Here is a 23,805-nt window from a genome sequence, read left to right as displayed (position 1 = left end):
GATTCATTTAGCCCCAGAATGTCAACAAGACTTGTGGATTTGGGTAAGAGATGATAACTCTGCTAAAGTGAGCAGCTTCTTTACCGTAATACATTTAAGGGAAATTATTTGTCATCAATTAACCATGTATTTAAATACATTACACAATGTGTCCATTATGTCCACACTGCACATTATGTCAGCATACATTTTGTTTCAAGACTGGGCAGAGAATATGCTCTACAAACTTGAGCCTTTCACATCCCTCCTGCTAAGCATGTTTCCCACTATGAATATGTGTGTGTGTGTGTGTGTGTGTGTGTGTGTGTGTGTGTGTTGTGTTGTGGGGCCCCACTGTAGCTGGTTGCAGTGACGTCACTCCCCACATACAGTATTATAATACATCAGGGTTGTCTCAGTGGTTTTATGGAGACTGTGGGATCTGGAGCTGTTTTTAAATCTGAATGTCTTCTAAATATCCTCCATATTCCTCTGATTTTTTATTTTCACTGGTTTTATTCTGCGCTAAGAATCTTTTTGTTAGTAATTTGGTTTGATGATATCTTTCAGCTTAGTATTTGATGTTCCTGGTTGGTTTGTATATGTGTAATTTACAATTAGTCATACAAATTTTGAATGGGATTTGATTGTAACATTTCAATCAGTGATTAGTTGCAGCCAGTGAGCATGGTATTAATGTATATTGACTTTCTTTTACAGTTACTCAAAGGTATAATATATTGATACGGTAAAGGAAAAGTGTCCATTGCACCTTTTAACTGCACAATTTATAGGCCACACTGTGTAATCAAAGCCCAGTAGCCGTAAAAAGTCACAGAAGCTGAGATGCGAGAACAAAATTCCAGATCAGATATTTGCTGGAGGTGAGAACACAAGTCTCAGGTTGAAAACCTTCAAGGGGGTTTGTTTCAAAGATGAGAACCTGAAATCCCAGAAGCTCATGGGCTTCAAAGGGCTGTTGAGGGGTGGCAGACGGCCCTCGGGGGTCCTAACCCGCTGCCATGCCAGGCTGGTGTGAAATGGACACTTGTGGGCTCTGCCTGTTGGATCTGTCCACAGTGGTTAATGATAACACACAGCGGCCTCCACACTTCATGCTGCCCACATGAGCCTCTTGTAGCTTGCCAAGTTGTGTGTATGTTTGCGCTACTGATACCTACTTCATGCACCCATTCTGCATAACAGCTCTCGCGAGGGGGATTGCTGTCATATGCCTTAACTCTAAGAGGATCATCCAATAACAAATTTGGTCATATAGAATGTTACATGAGAAGGCTCATTTTCTTTTTTACATTAGATTTGACACTCATTTCCCAATAACTTAAATGTATTTTAATTAAAAAAAATAAACAGGGACATTTTCCTAAAACGTTTATGGTTTTTATACATTTCTTTATTTTAAATTAATCTAAAGTGAATTACGGTCTGTCAGGAATTGTGGCCACACTTTTGAGACATTATAATTGTTGCAACATACCTGAATGTTTTCCTATTTAGCTTTTTTTCTCCTAAATTGTAGTTTAAAAAAAAAAAAAAAGTCTCTTTATTCGTTTTTTGAAATTTAAATGAATGGCATACCTACATTCTACATTTTTCAAAAATGTGGTATTACTCAAGTGACACATTTGGAGAGAAAAACTGTAACGAACTGCAGGCCCTAAGGCCTCTCAGCCTGCACCACAAAATGTGTGGACCTCCATTTAAATATAACATCCTTAATGGTATAATGCCTATATTGTAGCCGTATGTGTCACTGAACTTGCATACTGTGTGCTCTTTGGTGGAGTTGTAAAATATGACAGGCTGTTTCCCCCCCGCCAAAGATTAACATTGTGATTCCCAGTGTCCCAGCAGACAGCGTGATTGATTACATCATATTAAGGTCATTTCTACATCGGGGTAATTTTCACTCGAGCCTCCCGGCGATATTTTAATGTGCATTTGTTTGGCGGGGTTGTCCGCTCCTCGCTCCTCGCTCCTCTGATCTGCGGGGAAATTGATGGCGACATTAATGAGCGATTAATTAAAAGCAACAACATTAATGATGGTGGGGCGGGAGGCGGGCGAGGTCCCTTGAAATTTTATTTTGGAGGATCATTTCATTCCCAGTCAGATTAGATTTAGCATTGCAATTCATTGTGAATTAAAGTCATTGATCGTCAATGTTTTTAAATGTTTGCTTCAACCAAATATTGTATTAACTGACTTTGTTGACAATGTTTGAAAATATATACATTCGTTGGAAGAAGGACAAGAGCATCATTTCCGCGGACACCCTGTAATTTGCACTGGTGCCAGTTGTTATGATTTGTCGTGTTCGTGCAGAATATCCCAATTGCTGGCACTGAAAATAAATCAGTCAAAATCATTTAAAAAATCAGGCTTAAAGGGAAAAAACGAAAATGCAATTATTGGCTTGTGTTTGGTTTTGGCTGGATCGATAGCAGGCGTTGAGTCAGCAGTGTTTTAACTGAACTGACAGCTGAATGCATGTTTCAAACGCTACTAACCTGATCCGCAATTAAACAATCAAATATGGAAATTAAACACGTTTTGTTATAGGTTGCTCAAGAAGCTATTGATCCGAACATGTTTTTCAATGCATTTAACTCGAAATATCATCCTACGTTTTCATACGTGTGGGCAAACTGTAAATTGTATTGACTCATTTTAAAACCACCAAGCATTACGCTCATGCATTTGAAACATTGTCAATATGTGTATTCTGGCTTCTCTGCAGCTCTCCTGGTGTGCAGAGGCAGTGCAGGCCTCCTGTAGTGTGTCTATATGTACAGTCGCTGCCCTCTAACCTCTTCATATTGCTGTATCAGTTGCTGTGGCGCAGCACCGTGTGTCTCTGACAGCGTGTTAACAACACTGCGAAAGGCCCCAAAGAAACGTCTTGGATTAGCGGTCACATTTCCCATTTCCCATAGACGCACAAGGTCCTGAACCCAATTAATGGCTAATAATTACCAAGGCAACTTCACTATGACCGCTTCTGGGGACTTCATTAGAGGGGAGGAGGGAGAGGCCTGCTGTGGAGAGCCACTCCAAACCTATAATGCAGGAAGGAAAAAGGTGGATTTGATGTATGATTCAACCTTAAATGTCTTCATATCGATCTCCGAATGTGCAGGGAGATAATTGTTATTTAAAAAATAAATAAATAAATAAAACAAATCATGTTGGACATGAGTTGGTTGTGGGTGGGTCATCGTTCCATTCTCGGCCCCTCTGGTCACATCTCACCACGTACAATAGTCCCACTCCCAGCCGCAGTTACCATGTTTACTCTCCCATTACATCGACTGCGGCCAAATTACAGTTAACAAATGTACAATGCTCACATCGCTCACAAAGACCACGCTGTGGCTTTTTGATGTCCCCAGGCCGGACTGCAAGGTGCCCCATTTCACATATCTAATGTGCGCTGATGTTATCTGCGCGTAACGTCTAATCCAGAGACCCGGAGCCTCCTCCAGCGTGGATAAAGCTTGGGTTTCAGACGCCTGTGTGTGAGAGTGGGAGGAGGTTGGGGGGTATACAGTCACCGCAGTCTGACCACACCACTCCACAGTGTGATAAACTTCTGTACACCCGGTTATACCCCCCCCCCCCCCCCCCCACACACACACACACACACACTTATCTTCATCATCAGTGCCCACGCCCAATTATTGAAGAAGACGAGGAAAGTGAGAAGATTAAGATATTTGTGTAAAGTTCTGACATGTTTTCATTCGTACCATTCTCATACATTTTGATTAAATAAGGACACATTTATTGTAACCTAATCCATAAACGTTTTTTGATGAACAGTTATCCTTTCCTCTGAGGTTAATCGAATATTTTCAAACTCATATGTTGTTGAGACTGGTGATTTGGTTGTGTTGGTAGTAAATCATTGTCTCTTATTATATTATTGCATTTTCTTTTGTTTTAAAAACATATATATACCATGCAATGTAATTGTGAAATGGAACATCACGACCGTTTTTTTTTTAGTTTTTTTTTTAGATAAAGATCCAGGTGGTGTTAATATTTCCACATGCGATTAAGGTACAGTATACGCCAAATCCTTTTTGTGGATGTATAATCCGAAAACAATGAACCTGCTCATAAACGCACAGGCCTGAGTGCACGCGGAAGAGGCCTTTGCGGAGGTTAAATTGATAGGAGCCCGTATAGACAAAATCTATACAAACAATGCAGTCTGCAGACGTGTGTATTTGCAGATTACCTGCCACGGAGGTCACACTTTGTCCTTTTATAATCCGTTACCAGGTTAAATATTAAGGTCATATTAATTAAATATTAATGAAAGTGATACTAAACTGCTTATTATGTTTTATTGAACCAAATCGTATTGTTTTTGTTTATTTGTTGCCACTTTAATCTGATAATGAATCTGCCTAATTCCCTACTAATTAGACGGATTAATAACGCCGCAAGGGATCCTGTGTAGATGACTGAGCACGCGGGCAGCACACCTCTCTTCCGGGGCTCGGGCTAGCGGCTGCTTCCTGCACTCTCTCCAGCCGCGGGACAAAAGAGAGAGGAGAGAGAGAGAAAAAAAAGACACATTTCTGCAAAGCAAATACTCCAAAACGCGAGCTTCTCCTGCGCAGCCGTTCTCCGTTTCCAAAACCCCGTTAAAGGTCGACGTTTAAATGACGCAGAAAAGTATTTCCCAACGGGCCAGTGTCGGAGAGCAACACTTTTCTTTGCAAGCGTAATCACAGTTAATTGCTCCTTTTAAGAAGGTGTTGCACCATGTGAAATCATTTGTCCGACAAAATATTCAGAGGCCTGGCCTGAGCTGTCTCGGTTGGCTGATGGTAATAATTTCGACAAACTCGGGATAGTTCTGCTGAATGCCCTTTTTTCTTCAGTTTTACAGCGGCTGAGGCTGACTGTAGGTCGTGGAATCGATAGGGCCAATCGATTTAGACAATGGATTATTGATATTTTGTCGCCACGCTTCCTTCAGTCACCAAAAAATAAACAAAACCTTTGTACACCGCTGTTATTCACATAATATATTATTTGTTTATCGATTCGTTTCTGTTTTGTCACTCTTACCTGTGCGCTGCATGCAAGGCCGTGAACCTCGAAAGAGCGTTGATTCTGTATTATAACTAAATATATTTTGCACAAGCTTAAAGACAATTGTATACTGTAATGCGTAGGCTACCTCCTGACACTTGCACGCTCCCTTGCTTTCTGTAAAGCCAATAAAACGAACCTCCTCACCCCATGAAGCCAAGACAAACTCCCTGATATACAGATAATATATGCTAATTACTGCTGATTATTATAGATTAATGATCACTTCATTAATTTGACTCCAACTCATGGGAAAACATCCCACGGCACAATCTGTCCAATATTGGCTGGAGACGTGTTTGATGAACTCGAGCCTTTATTCAAATCAGTTGTTTTTTGCGAGAATAATAATATGCAGCAGGCTTTAAGCTAACAATACAAACAAGCTAAAACAAAAAATAAATGTCAGACAAACATATCCCAATGTGTTGGCTTAGCAAAAGCAAGTCAAATAAATGTAAAAATAAATGATATTATTTAAACAATATAATGTAAATAATAATAATTATCCATGCAGGGATTTAAAAGTATCCCACAAAGTGCGGTGTGATTAGTGTGCAGAGAATTGATCCCTGCCGCTGTCCCTGCAGACTGCAGTTGTTCCATCAGCACCGCTCTTTAATAGGGTCCAACATAGAGCCGCCTTTATTCAGCCAAACTAGACGAAAACCATTCCCATATGACATGAAGGCTAAAGGCCCAGGCACCACATGAATATGACGAGCAGCCTACCACCATCAGTCAAACTGGACTTTTTTTTTATAGGTAATAAAATGCAAATACGTTGTAATATCCACTTATTCTACTAAGACTCCTGTTTGTTTGTTTGTTTGTTTTTAATAAAAGTTACTATTTAATGTCAGGAAAAAACAACACAAATATACAACGTTAATTTGTTAACACAATATATTGTAATGCAATAGTAGTATTAATATTGGCATGATAATTGACAGCCATGTCACTATATAATTGCAACTCTGAAATTATAGTAGTTGCAATAATACTATAATATAACATAATACATTATATAAAATTATGTTACCTGTTTGCATCTCATAAAAACAGTAAAATACCTGAATTACAGTTTTAATATGCACATACAGGTTTATTTAGGTACACAATTGTGCAGCAATATTTTAAACTAATATAAACATGCAATATAAATACAATTTTCTTAAACAAAAAATAATATTACCTTGCTTCATCAGACTGCTGGAGGAACGGTGTAACGTTTAGGTCGGTTTCCTCGGTCCTGCAGTACACAAACAAACAAACAAACAAACAGGTGCAAGGCAAAGTAATACTTACGAAGAGAAAGTGTGCAGTCTGTCCACCTTCGTTCAGGTGACTTTACCCGGCACACGCACTAACAAAAAACACTTCTCCAGGAAATAACCGCTACAAATATCATTGTTACAAATGTGAACATTGGAGGGAGAGAAAAAAAAGTCAGGGCTTCTTCCCCCCGGATCTGCTGGTGCGGGCTACGTGCGTCAAACAGCTGCTGGTCGCTGCTTGTCCTGAGGGCAACAAGGTTTACACACACACACACACACACACACACACACACACACACACACACACACACACACACACACACACACACACACACACACACACACACACACGCACGCAGACGCACGCATTACGCTTGCATGCTGTGCATTGATGAAGTTAAAAATAACCTCTGCAACTCGAGCATTTTTTGGCACAACATGCTGCGACAACAGCCTTAACACAACGTTTCAGTAAGCCTGTAAATTAGGAAATTATTTTTTGACTTTTTATGACAAAAAAATAAATATAAGAAAAAAGTACAAACAAAATCATATTTACAGCAATAATATTATTACTGTTTTATTTCTATACGACCTTGACCTCACCATAACTCACTGTGTCCAGCGCCGGTTGGAGAAATCCAAGTTGTTGCTGTTAAAGGGGTAAAATCCAAGGAGGTGCTGGCAGGAGCTGAATGGGGTGGGTGGGGGGGTGTCTGGGTGAGGAGGGAGACGAGGGTAAGGGGATGGCAAGGGGGGAGGGAGGGTAGGTGAGATGGTGAGGAGAGAGCGGGAGGAGGAGGAAGAGGAGGAGGGGAAGAGATAAGTGATCTAAAGGGGAGACGATAGGACAAAAAAAGTGATGATGATGAATACATTGGAAAGTTTTTTGGCCCCAGCGAGGGTGTCAGATTGAATGGCCTGTGCGCATGTGCGAAGGTGTCCAAACTGACAATGCTGGTGAGATGAAGATAGTGTTGTTGCTGCTTCTGGGCTCACGGAGGACGACGAGAGGAATCTACAAGCCGACAAGATGAGATCCAAGGCGAGGGCGAGAAAACTGGCCAAAAGTAGGTCTTCTATTTTCCCCTTCTTATCGCTTTCAGCCGCCGGCTACAAACTCGTGGTTGTGTAGATGTCCAATGAGTCCTTGTCATTTGTCATATCCTTAAGAGAGGAGGGGGCGACTCTTTGTCCAGAGTTAACTTTTCTGCTAAAAATGTGTCCTGCTCTGGCTGCTCAGCCTCGGTTCTCTGCTCTCTGCTGTTCCGTGGTTCTCAGTGTCAGAAAGTTTCATGTGTGATGAGAAACGCCGCTGGTGCTTTTTGTTGATCACACTCCTTTCAGAAACAGAGACAAACATTTCCGTACAAGTCTGAGCTCCATCTTGTACTTCGTTTTAAGGGGTGTCGGAGGTTCAATAGAAACGCAGATTCGTTTCCCGAAAGTTACCGACAAAGTTGTCGAAACGGATAGTAACTTTTTTTATTGAGCCGTTCCAAGTCTTGTGAAATAATATTCCCAGCTTTTGAAATAGTGGGCGCTGTGGCACCGCTGCTCTGCTGCAAGCTGCACAGCGAGCTCAGCGTACTCTTTCATTCGCCTGCAAACCGAGATGCGGACATGTGAATTTAGACAGAAACAGCGATATTTTAATGCGGTTTTTTTTTTTTGTCGATCCCACTTGAACGGCAGAAAATATCGCTGTCAGGCAACTTTGTTTTGTCCCGGGGCCATCGGACTGCCGCAGACTGGTTCCACCTCCAGGGAACGCCAATCAATAATGCGTCCAGTGCAAGAAAGCGCCCATACTACTCCTTAGAGAAGTGCTGCTCGCGTCACACGGAACATTCATGTATTCCGTTTTGTAAACATGAGCAGGCCAACTTTGTTGTTGGAAATGGACCATGTTTATTGTTTGACATTTGTTTATTGCTGGTGGGTTGATGTTTGTATTACGTTTATTTACTCCATGTTATTACTGCATGATGCACCTTGTTTTTTACGGCTCATTATGTGGGTCAATCTGTTTTGTTATCCACAAAACGATTCGAAAACTAGTTCATGCTTTTGTTGGCCTGTTGCAGTTAATTTTGTCATACCCTTATGTAGGGATTTTATTGTTATATTTTATCCATAGCAAATTTCGATTTGTAGTTTTGTAAAATGTACAAAAACTTAAAGCATATTTAGCCGTGTAGGCCTATTATTTTTTTAAGGACAATTTGATTGAAAACAGTAATTATTCTTAATTATACCTTTTAATTGTTTTGGGTTGTGCATGCTTGATTGAATGATTACAGGCCTTTTAAAAACTTTGTAACTTTGCCAAAGCAACTAGCCCTGCAAATTCAACGTGGGCCTTGATAGGCTATGTAATTCATAATTCAGGCTTTTTACAAAATGAACTATTTCATCATAGTTCCATTTCAGACAATAAGTCAAAATAAGTGTGTACAGTTTTCAAACCAGAAACCTGATCATTTGAAATAAGCTTGCACTTCTTACAATCATTTATGGAAGTTCTAACTATTATCTGATGTGATTAATTGTAAATGGTCAGTGAGATTTTCAGCTCACATACATTCAGATAAATATTAAAAATAAAAACAATAACCTAAACCGTTTTTTGCAATCATATTTTGTATTATTATAACATTATTATTCTTGCACGTTCATGTTCTCCGTGATTGGTGCACAGGGATCAAGTTCCCGTATAAGTTAAAGACAAAGAAAGAAAAAAAGGGAAGGAACGAAAAGAAAAACGCTAATTGGGCTACTTTGTGAAAATACTTAAACATGTCGAGGATCCTGCTTCTTGCCAGTAATTGCACTTGGTCTTGATCTCTAAACAGCCTTGATAGTCTGTTGATCCGGGTGCTAATGAACACAAATACCTGGCTTTGTAGCCCTCTCACACCGGACCTCTGCAAACCTCTGCAGTACACTGGCCTCAGATCTGTTGTGCTGCAGCGGGAGCAACAGAGAAGACATGAAAAAAATAATAATACCGTGTTGATCTTAACATTCAAAACATGCAGGCCCACAACTTTTGAATGCGACGCGTGGGAGTATTTCTCCCTCCTTTTCCGTCTCTTTCTGCCGCTTGGGTGAAACACTCTTGTAGGCCCGTGCAGCAATATTCACCAGCTGCGTTATCATTTATTTTTAACTCGTGTATTACTTTCGGAAGCAGACTGCACGTTAAAGACCACGACTCTGTAGAAAGTCCGCAGTCCCACATGAAGCCTACAATATGAATATGTGTGTGTTTTTGTTATTAGTATGCAGTCGTTGCTGGTTTGTTTACATAATGCTTTGGGGTCAGGATAACGTGAGTGTTAGTGTTTAGATGTGATATTGCCATCACAGATGGACTTTCCGTTTATTGTATTTTGAATAAGACATTACATTTCTTGCTTGGTTCCCCACGTTAATATGTTTTTCAGTGTATTATACAGAGGATAATTTGAGCTACAATGTTGTATTATTTTTGATTTTATTTGAAGGTTTTCCTGAAGGAATTAAAATGAAACATGATGAGTTAAAAATGTTGAAGTGTTTTTTTTTTGCATTTTCTTGCAAATAAATAAAAACTAAACCGACACGTAGGTGGCCTAACACCACATCTCATTGTATCTAAAACAGAGGCTTTGATATGAGGCTTGTTCTTTTCTTATCTTAACAACCACAAATCCATACTGGCAATCCAGCGGGGAATACAGATTTTAACAGGGCAATACATTTGTTTCTGCACCTGCAAGTTCATTTACGAGTTGTAGTCCATATGTTGTAGCCTACATTTCAGTTCGCTAAAGGGCTGTTTTATTGTGGCGTACTGCTGTTTACTTAAAACCTGGCTTGGTTAAATTAGAAACCTCCAGTTGAGTGAGTGCAGATTTTTTCCAGGTATTTTTCGGTGCACAGGTGAGACGTACGCAGCTGCTTTTCTCGCTCTGCTGCACGCGCACAGCCGTGCAATAACGTCACCACAGAAACCTAGAGAAATATAATTAATATCGTAACGTGTAACAGCTTTGCACACATTCGGAGAGACAGGGAGGTGTTGAATCCACACTGCCCGCAACTTATTGATTTTCTAAAACCTATTTCAGTTACTGGGGCCGTCTGCATTATCAAGTCAATAAAATAAAAGGTAGGGCCACGCGGGTTTTTAACCACCTGATTAATTTTTTTCGCTGATATTGCAAACACTGACCCCCCACCCCTCTCCTTATACCCAGCACAGGTTCTGGAAGTTTCCTTCTCATTCACCCCTCTCTCCTTATTCTGGCCTATATATACTAATTGCCAGATATCCTATTGATCTTTGTGTTAAATGCCCCTTATTAGATGGAATCCCAGTCATGAACTTGGCCTGGCTCAACAGCTTCTGATGTTTTGACAGAAGTAATAAAACCCAACCCATAACACTTTTAAACCAACAATGGTAGCTATGTTGAACTTCTGGCTAAACGTTCAGGGTCCCGAATGCTTCTGCTATGCAGCTGTAATGTGTGTCTGATAGCACTCCATGTTCACAGATTAGAGCCTGAACATAAAAATGATAGGATCATCAAATAAAAAGGACATTTATTATAAGTGTCATGTGTGGCTGTGACCGTGATTTCTTGGCTTCTTTTATGAAACTCTTAATCTATTTTTTACATGCTTGTATTTTGAAGTAAGACATCAGTTCAAGTTCAGTGAAATTCTTATAATGTTGCTAATTGATGAAGCTTATGATTAGCATACAGTGGACATAACACCTTTATTTTTTATTTCTTTAATGTAAGTAGTGCCCGAAATAATTCAAATGGAAATTACTGGGAGCTCTTAATCTAATGCTGCAGACCTTTCCTAGATACAACACGGTAAAGGAAACCTGAGCCTCATGTACTTCCACAGAGCCCATTTGCATTCATATGTGATGATGTGAATGATCTTAGCAGCGCTTTGAAAAAGGCAACACCAGTGCTGCAGTTTTAAATCTCTGCCTTAAAATGAAAAACTGTGAATGCTATGATAATCAGAGTGACAGTGAATCTTTGCAAATAAACCCTCAATGTCATGATGATGACTGTCAGTTCTGTGCAAGAAATGCTGTATTAGTTTTATTTTCAATTCTCAGAAATACAACTCACTATCCAATCAGGAAGGCCACCTGCTTTGTGGTTACCTTTAAAGTCAGGATTATGATACAGGAACACTTCATTTACTTTCTTTTCCATGATATTGAGGGTTTTTCTCTGAGAAGTTGGATGGATTTTAGGACCATTTGTGTCAATTTTTGAAGGATTGAACAATTCTGTAGCCTAACTAATTGCATCAGTCCACATTTGGCACGGCCACATATGCTGCATAAGTAATTGATTATGGAAGTTTGTGGGATGAGAGCTCCCTCATCCCAATATGTGCACAGTTTTGTGTGTGTTGTGAGCAGTGAGGCTCTTTTCATATTTGTTTCCAGGGCTGGTTCCTCATCTTTGTCCAGTGAATTACCTTTGCACTGTGCATATACAATATCTGTATTCTCAGAATATATGATATCATATGAAAGGAGTAACTTTTTCTGGCATAACCCCCAAAAGCTTAGATACTTTTATTCACACACAGCCGTAAATCTGCCTATTTGTAACATATAAAAGTATCGTAGGGGATAAGGTTTTGGATAAGGTCAGGGCAAAGATTTGGTCCTGGTCCCAGATAGTTCACTGTCTGTTTTGGTAACATATGGTCCACATTATATTCACATAATATGATACAAATAAAGATACATGGCTTTCTGTAACCATATCTTCACATTTGCTGTGAAAGCACAGTCTGGAAGAATATTATTCCCTGTAAAGTCTTCATATTATACTGAAATGTGGATGGCAGTATAGTCTGAATCTGCTAAATGTTGGGAATTATCTTAAGAAATATTCACAGTGATAGGAATTGGTTTCTCCATGAACTACCTGCACTTCCAAACTCTAAAGAGGGAAGATTCATTTATGGAAGCTTAGTCTGTTTTATGACTGTTCTACTGCCAGCCTTTTACAGTTTTTCTTTCACTATCAATGACTCCCTCTCTTTCTCCATGAGCAGTTTGTGAGACAGTCTTTTATCTCCAAGGAAATGCTTTTATTGTTATTCAGTCAGTAACTGCTAGAAATGTGCTACTGCTGTTTTGGCCATGTGTCCTTTGGTGGTGAATTATGTGTGCTATAAAATGTGAAAATAATTTAGAGATATGGATGTTTGAATGGATCCTGTATAAATCCAGCGTGCGTACAAACGATAGAAAAATCCCTCAGCACTCCTATGTGGTAATAATGTCATTCCGTTTCAGGTATTATTAGTGTTTTCTTGTTATTTGACATATTAAGCAGGTTGCCACACATTTAAGATTGTGTTCATTTAATAACCTATATTGAGTATTGTGCTTGCCTAATTTTATAAACAGCCAATACTCTAGATTAGAACGTTTTTCACTATAGCTACAAGAGATAGAAATTCTTTCAGATTAATCGCTTTGGTTTTCGGATTAAGCAGAAAGTCAAAGTGACTCTTTAATTTTAAGGGAGACTCATTAAAATGATTGGACCGGCTTTTCCTTGTGAAACATGCAGCCATAGAAATCATGCATCCACAGTAATTCAGATGGATCCTGGATGGACACACACACACACACACACACACACACACACACACACACACACACACACACACACACACACACACACACACACACACACACACACACACACACACACACACACACACACACCTTGGTGGTGACAGATTTTTGGGCAATGTTAGGATTTAACCCCAATCAATCACAAACTAGAAAGGTTGAGTGTAAATGTCATCCAAACAGCAGGAGCTGGCACTGTTGGCTGGCTAAGTGTGCGTGTGTGTCAATGTGTGTGTGTGTGTGTGTGTGTGTCCGTCTATATGTGTGTGTGTGTGTGTGTGTCCGCGCCTGCCCGCGCACCATTTTGCACAGTGGTTGGAGGTCCTGTCACTATTCCGAGCTTTGACCTTGGCACAGCGATAGGTTGGTACCTCCTACACCTGGACACACACACACACACACACACACACACACACACACACACACACACACACACACACACACACACACACACACACACACACACACACACACATAGGAGCCCCATGCTTCCTGCCTCGTCTCATGCTGGCTAAGTCAGATTTTGAGTTGACATACAAATACCATTGCATTAAGCTCTTGCACAAGGCTCTAAATCCCATTCATTCCAATGATACGTTGACCTCATATTATCCAGTTGGCAAATATGCCTCTTTCTGCTTTGCACCATGACCTCATCTGCCATGTTTGTAAAAACACAGCAATCTCCCAATCATTTGGCAGTGGTAGATCATGGCATGTCTGAGAGACTTGGAAGATATATCCCCGATGTTTTCTTTTTCGGCAGCCCCCTGTTTTTCGTCTCTCCTCATCCCCTTCATTTTCAGCCTGCATATGGGGGCAGGGTCTTGTTAAAAATAGTCAAGCAGCATTTTGAACAGCGGTATGTGTTGGCAAAAAATGAAAAGCCATTACACTGCAGTTAAATGCATTTGTCTTGACCTGGGCTGCTTATCAAGTTACGTCCCACCGCTGCTCAGCCATGTCTAGAAGATTCCATCCAGCCTCTCAGGGCTAAGAATATATTGCGACTGCTGGAGTCATCCCATAGGAAAAACCTCATCCCTATTTCTCGAGTATGCTGATTAACGCTAAATGATTATCTCTCTGTGTGTCTGGTGTGATTGTGCACCACCCGCTGTTAAACATTGTGTGTTGTTTGCAAAACAAGGGGCCAAATGTGTCGAGGCTCTAATTAGCGTGTTTTAGCAGCCCTCATGATTCCCCCTTGCATTGTGATATCCCAGGGATTGCTCAGCATTGTGACTAGTCTTATCTGGGTCTAATCCCGATTTGTTTGGTATAAGCCTGCTCACTTTCTCCTGCTTTCTCTCTCCTTCCTTTTATTCCGACATTTGTCCTCACCCTGCTCTTTTCCTTTTATCCATTCCTCTCCTTTATGTTGTACTCTCTTGTATCTACATCATAGTGTCTCGTGCAGGAAATCTGTTTCTTAGTGTGAAAACTATATTTTAACAAACTCTAAAGAGCTGGGCAAAAATCTAATAATTTTCATCAACATTTTTCCACAAAGACTTACACTGAGGATATGAACTTATAATGTTTTTGTTATATAATTTTTAAAAATTCATTCTCACGCAATTCACTAAAGTAGAAGACAGTTGGTTTAGAACTGCAGTTTGCTTGATTGACTTTTACTGTATCATTTTATAGTGTTTATCAATATTGAAATGTTTCCCTATTAATACCACAGCATTAAAATAAGCTAATGTAGTCAGCTGGTGGGCTAAATATGCTTTATCAAAAATACAACAGTACATTAGCAAGATGACTAAGCCAACTGAAATTGAAGTGTAGTGTACACTACCAGGAACAGTTTAGGTTATACCAGCTGAGGAATGCATTAAAATGTGATACTATCTTGAAATTCTCAATGAATATCACTTTACAAAAATATTTATTTTACTCTACTTCTTATATGCAAAGTTATAGCTACTCTGTTAACACACACACCCACACACACACACACACACACACACACACACACACACACACACACACACACACACAGACATGCCGTCCAGTCCCAGACGGCCTCTGCTGATGATGGCTCATCCTGTCCAGATATGATAAGCAGAAAAACTGCTCTGTCCCCTGGGCTGTTTGTCTGTGTCAGAAACAGACAGTGGTGTGTAGCAGCAGCATGGCTCTAAACTCCCCCTGCCCGCCTCCCCTTTCATCCCACCGCCAGTTCAAAGCCTTGGCTCAATCTACACTTCTATCTCTCCCTCCTCCCCCCTCCTCACCGTCTTTCTCACTGCGTTCCGTCGTTACCACAAAGATGGGCACGCAGTGTCTCATTAAAGTGGATTAGAGACATCTCCACGTCTCACAGGGGCTGAGCAGGACATTTCTCTACTCTAGTCCGCCCCCCCCCCCCCCACCCATTTTCTCTCCGAGATCAGGTTCTTTGATTTGTCCAGATAAAGACCTCTTTCATGTCGGTGGGGACGGTTAGCGATTACACTGTCAGGCCCATCGTTTTGGTGAGTTTGACAAATTTGCCGTGCTGGGTGGGGCGGCTGTGGGGATTGTATTGAGGAGGGGGGGGGGGGGGGGGGGGGGGGTTACAAGGAGATTCACCTTAATTGAGCTGTCATTATCCAGTGACCCTGCCAGGCGCTAGTGCGCAGAGCTCTCTATTTGTTTAATACTTGGCTAACTTTCTATGTGAGTATGATGGATAGAAAGAGGGGGAGAGAGTGGAAGCCGGGGTCCCGGTCCCCAGATGAATGCCTCTGCTTATTTGACCACCTCTCTTGAGCACTGCTGTCCATGAAAAATTGGCTCCACTACTTCACTGCTGCAAGTTCCTTTCCCGATGCAACACAATTAGGCCCATATCACCGGCTGCCATTTATTTTCATAGAAAACGAAAACTGGTGGCATGTTGATTACTGAACTCCCCAGAGACAAAGGGCCACTATTGGTGTGGTTTAATTTCATTAAGTAGAGTGTGGTGCACAAGATAAATATATTAAGAGCTCCCTCTCATTGCAGGCCCTCCGTTTAGCTCAGCCACTCTGTATGCTAAACAAATCCTTAGGTGGTACAGACGTAGAATTGGAACAAATCTGCTAAAATGGTTTGGTGAAATTAGGCCTATTTATAAAGTTCTCTGACGTTTCTTGATTTCTGACTTGTTTTTCCTTTTAGCTCTATTATGTGCTTACAGAACCTGGTGTTGAAGAATTAATACATATACATACAGATTGATTTATACTTTGCTCAAGTAGATGTAAACCCATTCTCATTAAGTTGTTGCTGTGTTTTAGAGATGTGGGTTAAAAAGATGTCCTCTTTTGTGAGTGAGGGAGAGAGAAGTGTGTTCCTGGCAGGATAGTGTGACCGCATCGGCCCAGATATTTTGATGAAGGAAGTCAGAGTCTGCCTCGTTAACCAGCAGTCAGATTGGCTGTAAAGCGAAGAGCAGAGCAGAGTGTGTGTGCGCACTCTTATTTGTGTGTGTGTAGGTGTTAGAGGGGTCTTGGCTAAAACATTTCAAGATGGCCCATTAGCCGGGGCAGGCCCGTCCCCTCCCGACACCAGGATTCCTCTGTGCTGACCCCCTCTCCTCCACCCCTCCACCTCTCAGCCCCTCTGTCCCAGAGGCCCCCAGCCTCATCCTGCCAAGTGTACGGTTCCAAAGTAACGATGAAGCTGCCTGCGTGTGAAAATATTGAATTGCAAAAACATCCCTGGGTGAGAGGGTGTGTGAATGGAGCTTTCAGCACTGGGCCCGACCCCAGCCCTGTGCTACTGACTGACGGACAACAAATGGCATTTTGTGTCCAGAGAAAAAGGGGACAGAGAAGGGAAAAGAAGAGGAGAGACACAGAGGAACTTAGTAGTGGTGGTGGGGGGGGGGGGGGGGGGGGGGTGCTGAGGTTTTTCAGGCCTCTCCAGTCTGGGGCCCTATATGCAGGTCTGAAATGCCTTATCACATGACCGGTCTGACCTTTGGCCCCCACTCAGCTCAGGCTGTCAGGCTGCTCTCGAGCGGGGAGCACAAAGCCTCAAAGGCCACCATTCACCCCCCTGTGCAGCCGTACTCCAAAGGTAATAGGTAAGAGTAATGTCAGTGACCTCCACTTTCCCTCGCGCTGCAGGAGGGCAAAACTCTTAAGATTCCCTGATAGTGTCAGAGGTAGATGGTGGCCATTTTGGCTCCTTATCCACTGCCTCTACTTAGCTCCATAAATGAGATGAAGTTAAAAGAAAACTGAACCACCTCTTTTGTGGCAAAACTCTTCTATTCTTAAGAGACTATTTTCATATTTCCTCATCTCCAAAACTGATGGGAAATGATATGGAAAATGATAGACATTTTCAAAAAACAACACTGGTTTGTTTACAGTTGGAATCACTGGGAATAAAGTTGTGTAACTCGGCATTATGTTTTATCTAAGTATGTATGTGTGGGACATTAGTGAATTTCTGATGTCTCAGAGGACTGGCTGGGTCAGAGTATGGCCGTAACCTCCTGTCCCGCTTTGCAACCCACACACTGGCATCCCTCTCTGTGTCTCTCTCCTGACCAGTCCTAGGATTCTTTCTTCTCTTCTCTTCTTCCCCTCCTTCTCTGGAACACTGGAGTTTCTCTCTCTCTCCGGTCTCCTTTGAAAAGATGCGGCGTCTTTGTCCGGCCTGATAAAGGATGCCATAGTTCCCCTTTTCCCCTTCTTTGTGGCCCGGGGCTGGCGGCTCCTGTAGAAGTGCAAATGGTATCCTCTCGGAGGGGCTATCCCCGCGGGCCCTGGAGGGCCCTCTCTCTCCTCCAGGCTTGGCTAATTACCACCCGCTCCCCCTTCGCAGCCCCCACCAGCTCCCTGGTCCCTGGAACCATGGACGGCACATTCCCACAACCAGCACCTGGCCTTCTTTTCTCCTGGCCCGCTTTGATGGCTGACACGCCAGCCTACCCCTCCCTCCTTCCTCATCCTCTTCTTCTCTCCGGCCCACTACCTCATCTCTTTTTCTCTCCATCCCTCTAACCTGTCCTTCTCTCACTGACTCTCATTACCAAAGGTTTTAAATTGCTTTCTGACCCTGACAAACTGCTCTTGTTGAAAAGGGAGATGTCAGGGAGGAAGGGCAGCGGATGTGAACAGGAAATGGAAGAGATGAGGGGTGCAGAAGAATGTTTTCATGTGTGTATTTTTTATTTATTTGATAATTAATAAAGTTTGCACAAGGAGCAACCAAACCCTAAATTCCCCCCTTGATGTACTCATCAAGGTCTCACCTTCAAAGTAAACATTTTTTGTTAATTATAAAATGATAAATATGCCTTTTATTCATATGATTATTGCATCTTTCAGAAAAGGATGTTGCATCTAGAAGTACGGGTCTTTCTTAGACACACACACACACACACACACACACACACACACACACACACACACACACACACACACACACACACACACACACACACACACACACACACACACACACACACACACACACACACACACACACTCACGTGTATATCTAATTGACTTGCATATTTGTGTTCTGCTAGCTGTAGGCCTAATCAATAACCTGCCCCAGTGGATTTCACCAATTCATAGCTCGCCTTTGTGCAGTCTAGCGATCCCAGCGAGGGCCTTTGGACAGCTTTCTGAGGAAAACAAATAGCTCTATTACAAGCTTGCATCTCTGTGATGCTCTGTGTCCCAAAGGCAAAGTGCCCGTCCTGTATTAGTTTGTATGTTCACCTGGCAGACTTCAGAAATATTTGCGTTGTGAGGGAGTATTAAAGAAATGTATTGTTTGATTATCACATACCTATACAAAAACATAACATGGGAGATGCTTGAGTGATGAAACTTTAGTTTTTGTTGCTTTAATGGATGTATTCTGAATTTCAGTGTAAAGTGACTTTTAGGAAAACATGCATGGTGGCAAGAAGTCATCTATTTTTTGATTCTTTCCAGTAAAAAATATCAACACAAATAAATAAAGATGTACTCGTTCAGCAACTCAGTGGTTACATGCCCTGTGTTGACTCCGATGTGGACAGAAGCAATGAGTTGCACTGCAAGCCACACACACCCAGACCTGTTACACAAGTGTGGCAGAGTTTGGCTTCGGTTTGTAAGAATGGTACCAGATTAGTATACAAACAACATTAATGCTACTAGGATTTTGAAACAGAAAGACAATTGCCCAGTGAGCTTAAACCAATTCTTCAACTGGCTTTTAATGTTTTAACTGTGTCTATAAAAAACACGTGTGAGATTTCCGGAGTGTCCATCAAAACAAAATGAGATCAAATTTATGAATTTGTAGTGATCACAGCTATTGTCGCTGTCATTGTTGGTTTTATGATGCACACATGATTGAATTCTTCTTTGTGTCAATGACACGCACATGCTGCCATCCAGTCTGGACATCCCAAGTATCTCTCTGTTGCTGCGGTTTCCCTGCCACAGCTGCCCTTCCCTGTACAGTTCACACATCATCACCTAGGACTGGGATGATGTCATGAAAATGAAGAGCGCTACATCTTTTTTGCCGGTCTCAAACATAATGACCATCAACTTGATGTAAGGTCCAAATTAGATCTTCCACGCATTAGAGTATATGTCCACGTGTCAACTTTTGATTGATTTCAGTGACTTATTTCATTGAGAGTTTGCATGAATTTCCTCCATTGAAATCATTCCTGACTGGTATAGAAGTAGCCTCATAACATTTTTAGCATCTGATTTGTGCTGTGGAATTGGTGTCAGTGGAGAAATGAATACTATGATGGATTTCTCTCTGTATTATTGTTGATCAAAGAAAGGCGCTACTTAAGTACGTACCACTACCAATTTACCATTGGTGTTTCAACCAGTTGGATATGATTGTCTTTAAATCCCGAGATGGCACATTTAGAATTTCTATAGTCTGATGTTTCCCTCAACTTCCACCTCTCTCCTCATCAAGTCTAGCCACATCCTCTGTTTCGAGTACAGAAAAGGAAAGAGGAACACGTTTCTGAATTGTGTTTTATGAGTGGTTGAAACTGCCACTTCTGAGGTTTTCGTCGGTCTGCGCTGACCGTTCAACTCAAAGTTCCTGAGGTTTTGAAGACATAACAATTTAGCCATTTTAATTGGGAAGATGTTATTCCAAACAAATTTTTGCTCCCTGGGACCTGCATGCTTGTTAAAATTACGATGAGGGGTTGTAGATCTACAGTTTGGTGTTACGGTAATGTCTCTGTTTGAGCGCCACGTTGGCTTTGCTAATGTGTTTCCCTTCATTTCATTAAATGCAATAAAAGCTCACTTTGGATGACCGCAGTCGCGCACATGCACTGACGGAGGAATCTTGTTTTTCAACAGCACTGAAGAGCAGTAAGTGTCTAAGAATGGCACGGTGAAGCAGGGACAAAGCAAACAAAAGAGGCAGGTGGGAGAGGCTGCTGCTGGCCTGTCGCTGGACTTGGCTCCATTTAAAAACATTTTTAATACGATGTCCTTTTTTATTTTGGATGATTTAAAATATGAGCTTTTCTTAGCTTGTGAAAAGAACCCAAAATATAGATACAGTATGGCTTCGCTTTTGTTTGCAACATGAGTCATTTTTATTTGAATGAATAAGACTTATTATTTTACTGTAAGGTCCAATAGGGACTTTTGTACATCTATTATTAAGACAAAATGTTAAGGTCAGTATTCCAATCCCGGGGATTATACTCAGATTACATTTAAAAAACATAAAATAAGCAGATGTGTGGCCCCCTCTCTTCATCTGCACCGCTTTTTCCCGTGTTAATTAAAACTAGGTGTGAGGTTTGCAGACCTATCTTTTGACACCTCGCTATTTATCTGCCGAACGCAGGCTCAGGGCAGAACCACCGGATAACAAGGGCAGATTTTTATTTTCAGAGAACTGCAGAGGAACTTTGATGCCAAGTTCCTCTGCGGCAAAAGGCAAGGCCCCGACTAAGCACATCTGAGAGTACTTTGGTGAAATAACAGCAAATGTTTGTCTTGTATTGTATGGCACGCTGCAGGAGGAGCGCTAAAGCCCCTTCTTCCAGCGCCTAAAGCACCTCTTAATAAAATAGTCAAGAATAACTCCTTCACCTTAATCTTCCCCTCAGATTACTGCACTCAGGGCGGGAAATTAGCAGCATGCCCATGCGCTTCCCTCTTTCTCTCACACTGTTACATCTTTATGTGTAAGTGCCTCCTTCCTCTCCTGCTCTTCTTTATCCATCTTCCTATGCTACTTACATATTTTGTTTCCTGTCTTATTCTCTCTATCCCTCTTTGTGGTGGGCCAGATGAACTCTCCGTGGCAGAGTGGAGGGGGCGGCGGCTTTTTATTGGGTCAGTATTAGAAGCAACATGTGGCTAATGGGTGACTGCATTTTCCATGGTCTGGTCCTCATCAGTGGGGAGAAGGGGCCTAAACAACTAAACATGGCCGTTGACAATTGATACGAGCTCTTTTAAGTGGATCTGCTAGGTTGAAGAGGGGGTGGGGCGGGGCGTGTGAGAGTCTGTGTGTGACCGAGCACACGTGCATGTGTGTGCACCTATGCCTTTGCATGTTAATTTGGAAGCTAACGGACGCACACAAGCACAGTATCCTTTTGGGAGCATATATACTTGAATGTGTGTGTCTTTGTGTGTGTGTCCCTTGTGTCCAGTAGTGTAACCTACACCTTGAGTACGGTAGCGGCGGTAGCTTTGAGCGTGGTTCGTCCCGCCGTCTGATCCTCGTAACCAGAACTCCTTCTTTACTGCTTCCTGTCCGCTTGGCCCACCTTCCCCCTTGCCCGCCTGCCATCTGGGTCTGCCAAGACACACACACACACACACACACACACACACACACACACACACACACACACACACACACACACACACACACACACACACACACACACACACACACACACACACACACACACACACACACATATATGTATATCTAATTGCTAGCTGCTACTTTGGACAGGGGTCCTCATGCTCTCTGCTTCTTTCAATTTCAACTGCACCTTTGAAACCAATATCGCACAGAGGAGAAGCGATAAATGGACTCCATCTATGTTCTCTATTTCTCTCGGTTTTCTTTTGTCCTGAAATAAGGAAGTAAATCCGTTTATTTCCCTAAAGCCCTATTTTTTACAATTATATTTTAGTTCAGAGAGCATAGCAGAGGTGAACAGTTTACATGAAGCTCTTATAAGGGTGTCTTTTCAAAAATAATCGTAATCAGACAGGTTTAAACAACGAATACAAATGCCTAGAAGGTTCTTTTCCGTTGGAAATGAAATACAGCTCTCTTCTCAGATTTCACTTTGATATGACTTTGAATTTAGTATTCTTTTGCATCAGTATTGAATGATTGTTGATATCTATGCATCTTGTTTTCATGGCCATACCATTGAGAGTTAGGTGAATCAGCATAAAAAATGGAGATATTTCATTCCCGGGACCCTGAGATCAGCTTTATATCCTTTTGTAGAATGCAAAGATTAAAAGGAAGTTTTTAAAGAAATGAAAATACTGGGAAATCAGAATTGATTATTTTCTCCATAACTAAAATAATTGGTAGTGTTAGTGTGGGTAAAACTTTAATCTTCTGTTATTCCAGCATCAAAGCATGGACTACGCAATGCAGGTATCTACATTACGTACCTGTGTAGATAGCGTTTCGGAGCAGGGGGCACTGTGGGTTTACAGTATCAGGGGTTCTGGGTGACACTTTGATCACTTCCTCCCCTCTTCAAACCTTCATTGTGTTCAAGATCAGATCCCTCATGCACACACGCACGCACAAACACAGATACACACACACCACAGGTGAAGGGGCAGTGTCAGGTGTAGCGGGGGACAATGCAGGGATGCGTAGCAGCGAGCCAGCCCGGTGTCTGTGACAGTGACAGTGTGCTCCTCAAAGCTGCTCCTCTCCTCTTTCAGCACTTACTGTCACAGAGTGTGTGAGGAACACCGCTGGCCAACAAGATCGACAGTTTCTGAAAAAAGGTTTTAGCAGTTTGGACATTGGTGGTGATGTCATTTACGTGATGTAATAAAGTTTATCTTTACATTTATCATTTCTGTGTGGGTATTCCAGGTAAATTCAAGTAATTGCCTTTGTCATTTGGCTTTAATAAATGCAAGATGAAGTTTGTTATACTGACAATTGGTTAAATAATAATAAATGATCAGTTAAAAAAGTAATCGCAGCTTTTTTGTTTGGTCGCTGTAGTTATGTATTTGATCAAGGCCTGAATTGTCCCTTTGTTCAACTGTGGGCATAAAAAGTATGGCTGTAGAGAGGTGTGAATACCTGGAGAAAGTGGATAAATAGAATTGTTTTCACAGGTTGTTCGTGAGACGATGAGGGAATAAGCTGAGTGGGAACGAAAAAAAAAGAAAACTTGTTTATTTTCAGTGCCGCAGGTACCTGCTCCCAGCTTATTGGTTTTTTGGATGACTCTTTTACTCTAAAGAGGGGCAATTTATGTCCCTCTCTCGTCTCTCTCAGGAGGCGAGGGCTGAAGTGGCTGGCTTATTTTAGCGGGGTCTCGTGGTCTTGACTTGTGGTGACATATTAATTGAGCGGTTCCTCTAAAGAAAAGAAAGGCCAGTGTCACCATTGGTCCAACGTTGTTTGTAGAGCTTTGAAAATTGGTTTTGTTTGGCTGGAAAAGCTCTCAGGTATTTATTTACACATCAGAAAGTTTCAAATGGCAGCTGGCTCTCTGCCGTTTTCTGTACGCATGTT

The 23,805-nt window shown here is 41.7% G+C and overlaps 1 protein-coding gene and 1 long non-coding RNA gene across 4 annotated transcripts in view; one reads left to right on the top strand and one right to left on the bottom strand.

Moving 5' to 3' along the window:
* Nucleotides 1-1,510: 1,510 nt before the first annotated feature.
* On the bottom strand, nt 1,511-8,147 carry LOC134866829 (uncharacterized). Its single transcript, XR_010166078.1, has 5 exons — nt 7,340-8,147; nt 6,993-7,217; nt 6,305-6,629; nt 2,977-3,059; nt 1,511-1,985 (listed from the first exon to the last, which is right to left on the bottom strand). It is a non-coding gene; the product is annotated as an uncharacterized LOC134866829 (long non-coding RNA).
* Nucleotides 7,209-23,805, top strand: part of prdm16 (PR domain containing 16) — a 169,028-nt gene continuing 152,431 nt past the window's right edge. For all 3 annotated transcript variants that reach the window (XM_063886978.1, XM_063886969.1, XM_063886986.1), the window contains exon 1: nt 7,209-7,456. In XM_063886978.1, the coding sequence (XP_063743048.1) occupies nt 7,420-7,456 (37 nt within the window). In that variant the 5' untranslated portion in view covers nt 7,209-7,419. The remainder of the gene's footprint in view (nt 7,457-23,805) is intronic.

Source organism: Eleginops maclovinus, chromosome 1 (genome assembly GCF_036324505.1).
Source record: "Eleginops maclovinus isolate JMC-PN-2008 ecotype Puerto Natales chromosome 1, JC_Emac_rtc_rv5, whole genome shotgun sequence".
Taxonomy (NCBI): domain Eukaryota; kingdom Metazoa; phylum Chordata; class Actinopteri; order Perciformes; family Eleginopidae; genus Eleginops; species Eleginops maclovinus.
This window is presented reverse-complemented; position numbering and strand designations above follow the sequence as displayed.